Source organism: Andrographis paniculata, unplaced genomic scaffold, assembly GCF_009805555.1.
Source record: "Andrographis paniculata isolate CXL003 unplaced genomic scaffold, ASM980555v1 Contig34END, whole genome shotgun sequence".
Lineage (NCBI taxonomy): Eukaryota > Viridiplantae > Streptophyta > Magnoliopsida > Lamiales > Acanthaceae > Andrographis > Andrographis paniculata.
In genome coordinates this window covers 2,400,549-2,410,126 of record NW_026137567.1, presented here as the reverse complement: position 1 = coordinate 2,410,126, position 9,578 = coordinate 2,400,549, and the positions used below count along the sequence as shown (strand labels likewise).

General features: G+C 33.9%; 1 protein-coding gene across 1 annotated transcript; it reads left to right on the top strand.

The window, feature by feature from the left end:
- Nucleotides 1–7,551: 7,551 nt before the first annotated feature.
- Nucleotides 7,552–9,193, top strand: LOC127248743 (protein EXPRESSION OF TERPENOIDS 1-like). Its single transcript, XM_051271257.1, has 2 exons — nt 7,552–8,595; nt 8,691–9,193. Exons 1-2 carry the CDS (start codon nt 7,908–7,910, stop codon nt 9,086–9,088), a joined length of 1,086 nt encoding a protein of 361 aa, XP_051127214.1. The 5' UTR covers nt 7,552–7,907; the 3' UTR covers nt 9,089–9,193.
- The last annotated feature ends 385 nt before the right edge of the window (nt 9,194–9,578 follow it).

Below are 9,578 nucleotides of genomic sequence, written 5' to 3'. Positions count from 1 at the left end.
TGGACGTGTCAATCTTTTGTCGCTTAAACTATTTTTCAACTTCTTATCAGAGTGAGCTAGCCGGAATTTAGGTGGATTCTCCGACTTTCTCAAGAAAAGATCTAGAATTATGTTCAAAAAGTAACTAAACAAAAAGAAAGGACTGGAAAGCAAGAAAAATAGACAAGAAAGTAAATAGAATGCAAGAAAGAAACGAAAAGCAAGAAAGCAGTAAATAAATAAATAAACACAGGAAGAAACAAAATTTAAATTGAATGAAATCTGATGAGTGAATTGTTTTAAAAATAAACTTCAAATATATATATATATATATACTTCTACTAAATCCTAATACTCAATTGGTTAGAATTTGATTCTATTAAAAAAAATCCACTAAAATCATAACAAATTTCAAAAATCAAATAATTACTCAAATCATCGCTTAATTGGGCCATCGATGGATCGGGCTTCATCCTAGGCCGATCATCTGGATTGCGCGACAAATCATTTGTTGGATTGTTCGGCTCTATTTACGGACCCAATGTATTTTATCTTAAAATATATATTATTTGGAGTAACAATTATATATTGTATTAATGTATATATTATATATTTTAATTGAAGAAATTATATATTGTTTGTCTATTTTAGATTTTAGATGTACAATCTAGTTATTTTACTTATACCGATTGATGTTGATTTCCTCAAATCAACGCAATAATCATGGTCTACATACAATTCAGTGAAACACGAAGATTACTATAACTCTCACTTTATTTATTTATTTACTTTTAATATGTCTTAAAAAAAATTTACTTAAGATATTATTTTATATATCTAGACAAACAATTAATGCATTCGACAACTAATTTTTATTTTAAAAAACAAAATTTAATATTTAAAAATATAATTAAATAATCATCAAATATTATACAACATTACATAGTTAGTGTTGGAATTTCTTTTATGAGAAATCAAAAAATTAAATATTTAATATTTTAATATTGAATATGTAATTTTTTTCTTAAAATTATTTTTTTTTAGGAGTGAAAAATAAACAGGTTGAATAGTAAATTACAATTATTCGAGTCATGCTATGTCACGACGTGCCGAGCCGAGTCATGTCCTATCTTGTCCAGAAATATGCACGATTAAATTGGGTTGAACTAAAATTGAGAATTGAACATGAAATATATTAATTGGATTTTCGGATCAAACAATAGGTAGATCTATGGTCTTATCATTCGGATAGAAAAAATTCAAAAAAATTATATTCATATCTATTTTAATAGATAAACTTTACCATATTGATGACTTCTTAAATATATTGTTACCATAATTAAGAATTTCTTCGTATAGTCATTACAATAATTATGTTTGCTTCCTTCCTTTCTTTTTTTTTAGAACTATAATAAGCACAAGCAAAAGATTATGTCACTTAAGGTTCAATTGTCGAACTCAGTATTAAGGAATACAGTCGGAAAGATAGTTTAGATTCAAAACTTTTTTTTTTTTTTTTTAAGGATAAAATCAATTTAATAGAGGGTGTAACTTTTTAAATAAGAGAAAAGGTTCAACTAAGGATGATGAAGGCAAAAAGATCAAGACTGAAGTTTTCTACGAACTATTACAACTACGTCAAACTCGCATATTGACTAGTAAGTGCAAAAAGCCCAAAAACAACGGCACGACAAGTGGAAGTTATATAAATTATAAAATTTTTAAATTGAATGTAATGGGCAAGCGTTAATATATCGATAGCGATAAAAGAATATTCTTATCATCAATAGCTCGAGTTGTGTGATTTATCACAAGTGATATTGGAATATATGAATGAAAATACCATAAATAGGTTAGGAATTTTAAATTTACTAGGGGTGTGTTTGTTTGGGGGTTTGGATTTTGAGTTGGGATTTGAATAGTAAAAATTTTGAATTTGAATAGTTGTATGATGTGATATAAATAGGGTTTGATGTGATGTTTTGAATGTAAAATTGATTTTTAGTATAATATAAAAAATGAAAAATAGGTGTTTGATTTGATGTTTTTGGGGGGAAAAAATTGGATGAATAGTGGAAATCCACCAAAATCCTTCAAACAAACACACCCGAAGAAATAGAATTTCATAACAAATTTAAACGTGAAATTTTTGTTGACGTTTAATCAGCGAAACAATCATTTTCTAGTGTTAAAAGGAACACCGTGCCTATAAAATTAATTCACAATGACGTTTCAGATTTTAAATTGTTTTGAACTATAAAAAGTGAAAGGTACTTCATTACTTTTTGTAGATGATTATTAATGACTCCAAATAGGAGCATATTCTTGACAAAACTAACTGTGTATTACTCGAATTTCTGTATAAAAACCATTATAATAACCCATTGATGGCATACATTATTGATCTATATCGCTTGGCATATCCAGATTTCGTTGTTGAGATTATTAACAATTTTTTGCCCTTTTTAAGCGGTAGTCTGGTACCAGAAAAGATAAGGCAGACGCCACAAGCGACAACCGCCTCCGCTCGCAAGCGCCCAGAATATCTTCTGGAAAAGACTAAGGCAGGAGAAGCAAACGGTAGCTTACACCATCCGCAAGCGACAGCCTCTCCCGCTTGCAAGCGACAGCCCAGACACCTACCATTGCAGATCATCCCCAGATTTCAACTAAGTGTTCTAACTGCAGCGGTACAGTCATTCCATTTCCAGCCAGCAAGCGAGCCTAGCTGCGCTGATGCCCTCCAGCTCTCCGGCAAACGAGGAAGATCTGAGCCCTTGAAATTCAGTGCAATCAAAGCGAGCGACCTGGGAGTTATGGCCAGCAACTACTTCAACAGAATAACCACCAGTAACCGCTAACTGCCCAGCAGTTGGAACCGCCCAACAACTGATTGCAACCATCCCGTTTCACCTACTTTAAATAGGGCCAAATATCTTTATGTAAAAGGGGATCGATACTTTGATTTTAAATACTCTTAGCAATTACTTTTCGCAAGCAAGTCATCTTCCTGTTTCCGAGAGCTCCAACCCTGTAAGGGAGTTCTCCACATGAATGGCCAAGGGAGTGAGGATTTTTCTTCTCCCTTGGCCAAGTCTTTACAGCTTTCTTAGAATAGATTACTGCTTTTGTTTGCAGCTTTGTAGCGCTAGTCTTTCCCTACTTTCGTAGTAGATAATAAAATATTATTTAGTTCTTCATCCTCATTTCTTTCACACTTTTTACACACTTATATAAAGTTTGAATTTAGAGACTTTCATTTCACTGGTTTAGAGAAAGAGAAGAATTGATTATTTGAGCCTTGTTATGCGCCAAAAGTGGTCTCAAGGTAGTTCAATGTAGTTAAGTACGGGAGAGCCTTGTCGACTTGCTTAACTATGTTCTGAATTCAATTTTGATTAAAAAGAGGTAACAGAAGGGTAAAGCCACTAATGAGGCAGATATTGGGATAATTAATGGGGCATAGGGGGTGGTCTATTAGGTTACAGAGATTCATAGTGACAGTACGGTTTCTTTCTTATAATGTCTCGATTCTGGGTGTCATTGAAGTCTTGTTGTAAATCCCTTAAGGTCAAAATTCCAGTGTTATGAATTCTTTATATTTCAGTTTATATAATTACATGACGCCCTCCTAACCGCTTCCGTAATATGTATTTCCGATAATACACTTACATCGCTCGCTCACTACTTCCAGGGAAATCTATCCATTTAGTAACGCACAGATCAGACACAACACCTCTCCCTTATTCTTTGTTGCTCATATGTATACATATACATATATACATATAAAATGTGCCGCTTGCTCATGTCCCGTTCACTCGGTAACCGTCATTCATCCATGTCCCGTTCATCTGGTCTCCACTTCCGCTCATGTCCCAATCATCCGGTTACCGCTGGCAGTTCACCTTCCGCCCTCGCTTCTCTCGCTTCCGTTCACCTCATTTTTACCGCTTTGTTTACTGCTATCTATAGCTTAGCTTTTGGATCCGCTGCAAGCAGATCTCTTAATGCATTTTTCGTCGTTTTTTCACGATTTTCACCTTCGAAATTCATGACTTAAAATCCATGTGTTCGACCTGGAAACTCACTAGTAAAAAGAGTAAATAATATTGATAAGTACTCAGGGTCTACAACCACAAAATTACTATATCTGATCGCTTTTCTATAAATTTTCACTCACTGATTTTCGAATATAAATTCCCTGTGAATTTGTACAAGATTAAAGAATACAAATTTTGGATATGAATTATACTCGGTATTTTTATATTTGTTATTTGAGAAGCAAATATAGTCTTTTGAAGTTTTTAAGAACTTTAAGAATGAAGTTAAAAATTGAATTGGAATTCCAATCAAAGAGATTTGAGACAATAGAGGCGGAAAATGTATAGTTTTGTTAGGATAATTTTGTCGTCAAAAGGCATTATTAATCAAATTATGGCCCCATATCTTCCGTAGTAAAAAAATATTGTAAAATGCGAAAATCAAACACTAAAGAACATGATAAATATTCAGTTAATACATTATGGATTGCCTTAGAACTTGTTGGGGAAGTTGTGTTGACAAAGAATTATATTTTGGTTAAAATTACCATAAGAATGTAAGTTCTTATGAGTTGTGAAAAGGACATAAGTATTCCTATAAATACCTAAAAGTATGGGAGTGTTTGGTTTTGACAAAGGTTGAAGTTCCTTTACCCAATAAGATTTCTATCGGACTAAGATTGGTCTAAGATTGGTCGATTACATATTTTTAGGCATGCACTTCACAAAAAACTCTGACGTAAGTGAATGGATAATGATAGAGACATAGAGTCACATAATGCTATTTTATTTGAAAATATATTTTCGAGTAGTGACAAAAATGACATTACTAAAAATTCACATAGAGTCACATAATGCTACTTTATTAGAAAACATATTTTCGAGTAGTGACAAAAATGACATTACTAAAAATTCTTGAAAGAAAATGTAAGAAGAGACTATTGGTTTTGATCATTTAGAAGAAAATTTGAGATACAGGCAAATGATCAAATTGTTCAAAAACTTTGGTCTAAATTAATGATCAAATTGTTCAAAAACTTTGGTCTAAATTTCATCATTTATATGTTAGATGATCAAAGACAATGAAGGAAGCATTTTCAGAACCAGACGCTGAATTCTAGCACTGTGGTAATAAATGATGAAGTTGTCGATTGTACCAAATTATACTTGTATCTTGAATAATCTATAGAAGGATTGTAAGACCATGAGATGTAAATGGATTCTAAATATTAATTACAAGGTTGATGGTTCAATTGAGAATTTTAGGTATGATTGGTTATTAAAAATTTACTGGAAAAAAATTCTTATATATATATATATATATATATTATTCTTTCTATGATAACCTCATTTAGAACGCTTCTTGTGATTGTTGCATTGCATAATCTTAAAGTATTTTAAACTCATGAAAATTATTTTGGTTGAGAATCTTTTGAAGCGCCACAATTTACTTCCTTTTTTGTAATTGTATTTTTTGTGTTTTTACTAATTTTTCTAACTTTTACTTATATAAGGGATTTTTAGAATTCTTAGTTTGACATAATCCAAATAATCAAATATTAAATAAAATATTTAATTATTGAAAATAAAATAACTAATCATTTTAAAAATTAAATCGGATGAGTGATAAATAAATGTATTGAATTGTAAATTATAATTATCCAAGTCATGTTGCATTTCAACGTAATGAATGAAACCATGCCTAATCTTATACAAAATAGATTGAATTGAATTTTTAAACTAAAGCTAAAGCTTAAACATAACATATATTAATTGGGCTTTAGTTTAGATCTAGACTATCATTTTACTCTCGGACATAACTCTATTATCATTTTAGGGTTCTAATCGGACATGATATTGAATTAGTTCTACAATTAAAAGTATTTGGTATAAATGATTCTCAGGTGTCGATGTTGTTGGCAGCATCGTAGCACGCCGAATATTATTTGAATATCAAGGAATATCTACCTAAGAATCATTTCAATACTTATATACCTTTATTACATTATCTCTTTATTTTATTTAATTACTAACTAAATTTAAAAAATACTACTAACTATATATTTTTTACTTTTATTATTTTTTAATAAATATTTATTTTTTAATCACAGTACCGGACTTAAGTGTACTAATTAATTTTAATGAACAGGGCAAGTATAATTAAAGTTGACTATATTATAACTCTAGAACTTTTGAAAACTATCAAAATGAAATTTTGCATCATTTTTGTAATTTCAATTTATTAGGCAAAAGCTAAACAATTCTGAAATATGTATAAAAACATGTTTTAGAGAAAATGACGTTGATCTTTTTTTTTTTTTTTTGTTTCGAATCTAAGAGTTGAGAAATTTTTAAGGATTTGCAACAAAAATAGGTATAAAATCTTGTAATAAAGTATATATTTTGAAAATAGTTATGTCCCAAGAACACTTTCAAATCTTCTACCACAAGACAAATAATGATATACTGAACTTCCAATAAGGAAATATTGTTTTGTATATATATGATGTGGTATATGGTTGTTCAAAACTTCCACGAAAAGACAAATAATTATACGCTTACTAAGGTTTGAAATTCTCTTGTAATCTTGATTTCCAATATTTTAGAATGTCTGATTTTTTTTTCTTAATTCGATCTAGAGCATTGCACAATTCTTTTTTTTTTTTTTTTTCTTCAATTGAGTGATTTTGAGAGAAAAAGAATTTTTTTTTTTTTGTGTGTGAAATAATTCCAACACCTAATAGAAAGTAATTTGTATAATTATATATTTTCATATCCTAATTAAAATGCATATCAAATGACATTTTGTCCACAAATATAATCCCATCCGTTGATATATGTTAAAATACAACGGCTGAGATCATTATACCCGAACTGATATATATATATATATATTCAAGTATACGAAAGACATAGCTACTAAGGTCTGAGTTATTTCCCAACACTTAATAATGAGGGAGATGACCATTTGAATAATTAAATGAAGTATTTGGAAAAAGAAAATAGCGACAACGATGATGATGACGATGATCAAGGTTGAAGAGCTAGCAGTAGTTTTGAGTGACTTTTGAGGGAAACAGTGAAATTGAATGCATGGTTGAATAGTGAATATTTTAGTAGTAGTTTGTCTCAAGAGAGATTGAATTGAGTTTGAGAAACATACATACATACATACATACATGACAATTCACATGTAGTGTGGGTGAGTGATAAACAAAAGTTAGGTATGGGTTAGGGTAGGGGTAGGGGTAGGGGGTAGGGGTAGGGGTGTAGCAGACGCAGTGATCGTGAAGCAATCAAGTTGGTAATTTGGGAGAGCAATGGCGGCGGCCGTCCGGGAAGGAAATGGCATACCTGTAATTCTTGGCTTCTAATTAATGCACCCAAATAACACCACCAGCCAGCCACACACTGAATTATAGAGAGAGATGACTTCCTTTCTCTCAATAATCTGCACCCTAGCTACCCCTTCACCTGTTTTATTATTATTATTATTATTATTATTATAAATCATCATCGATCACCTCTCTCTCTCTCTTTCTCTCTCTCTCTCTCTCTCTCTGTACGGCCCCTCCAAGCTTCCCAGATCCCTCTTGATCGGAGTCGGGGATTGGGGTTATTAAGTCTTTAATCTCTGCTGGTTTCTCGTCTTGCTGTAGTTTTTAACTGTTTTGATTTTTAATTTTTAATTAGGGTTTGTTGAATATATATGTTTAGTTTTTCACATGCGAAGCCAAAGTTGTGGAGGAGGGAGAAGAGTGGATTTTTGGGAAAATCGGGAAATTTTGTTTAGAGGATCACTAACTTCTCTTGCGGAATGGATTATTGGTCCGAAATACTAATAATTATAATACTAGGGTTTCATTATTTGCTTAAAATTAGAATTAGATGGCAGGCTTTTTCTCACTAGGCGGCGGCGGAGGTGGTGGGAGGGGGCCCGGAGGAGCCTCAGCCACCAATTTATTTAATAATAATAATAATCATCATCATCAACATCATAGCGGCTCCGAAATCAATCCGGAAAGCAGCAGCAGCAGCTGGTTCCTCTTCCGGAACGACCTGGAAATTCCCTACAGAGGCGGCGGCGGCGGCGGCGGTGGCTTTGATTTATGGCCGGCGGCGGCGGCGCCATCATCTCAGCTGGAGTTCCTGCCGCTGCAGGATGTGGTGGGGCCGAGCCGCGGCAGCATGTTGGGCGGCGAGGGGTTTCTGATGATGAGGAGCGGCGGCGCCGGCGGTGGCGGAGGGATCAGCTGCCAGGACTGCGGCAACCAGGCTAAGAAGGACTGCGCCCACATGCGGTGCCGGACCTGCTGCAAGAGCCGCGGGTTCCAGTGCCAGACCCACGTGAAGAGCACGTGGGTGCCCGCCGCCAAGCGCCGCGAACGCCAGCAGCAGCAGGCCGCTACCGCCACCGCCGCCGACTCCAGCTCCACCAGGCAAACAACCCCAACCACCCACCTAAGAGGCACCAAAAGGCATAGGAATAGGCATAGCGACACCACCACCACCACCAACAACAACAATAATTCTCTTGTCTGCACGCGCATCACCACCACCGCCACGACTACTTCAGGTTTACAGTTAATTATTGGCCAGCCCTAACCCTAACCCTAATTAATTGATTGCCCTAAATTTCACAAGAATTTAATTAATCAAATCTGTGATTAGGGTTACAAATTGGGAATTTTCCGGCGGAGGCGAACGCGGAGGCGGTTTTCCGATTGGTGGATGAATACGCATACGAGTCGGCAGTGAACATCGGCGGCCACGTCTTCAAGGGAATTCTGTACGACGAAGGCACCGAGAGCCAACAGATGGCACCGCCGCCGGAAACCGATTCTTCCGGTGGAGCCATAGCTGGAGCTGGAAGAAACCTGCAGCTTAATTATAATAATAATAATAATAATAATAATAATAATTTGATGAGAAGCAGTAGAGCAACAGGCGGCGGCGCAGGATCTTGTGATGTGCTTCTAGATCCTTCGAATTCGGTCATATATCCACCGGCGATTAACAGCTTCATTACGGGTACGCACTTCTTCCCACCCCCGAGGTCCTCAAATTAATTACCAGCACTCATGTATTGTTTCACTAATTGAAAATTAATTTATTACACACTTACGAGGATGATTCTTATTATTATTATTATTATTATCAATCAATTATGTTTCTGTCTGCCTGCTCATATCGTGTCTTCATTGTCGTTCAATACGCAGCAAATTAAGATTAAAGCTAAGGCAACTTTGATTTATATATCATGGATTAAGGTCTTTCAAAATATAAATATATATATATATATTTTTCTCATAGAATCGAAATTGTCTGGTAAAATCATATTTAGATTAAATCTTGATATATATGTTCTTGCTGAAAGCACTAGAAAAGAATTTAATTAAGGAGAGGGTTTCTTGCGTTTATATTATGTAGAGGATTGTTTATCCAGACAGATGGCACATATATATATATATATAAAGAAAATTGCAAAATATATCCATACTTATATTACATTATCATTTTTGTCTTGTATTTATCTCGCCGGCAAAATATATCTCATAT

Coding starts and splice junctions, on each gene's coding strand:
- LOC127248743 (XM_051271257.1), top strand. CDS start 7,908: ATGGCAGGCTTTTTCTCACTAGGCGGCGGCGGAGGTGGTGGGAGGGGG. Junction 8,596..8,690: donor CACCGCCACGACTACTTCAG/GTTTACAGTTAA, acceptor ATCTGTGATTAG/GGTTACAAATTGGGAATTTT.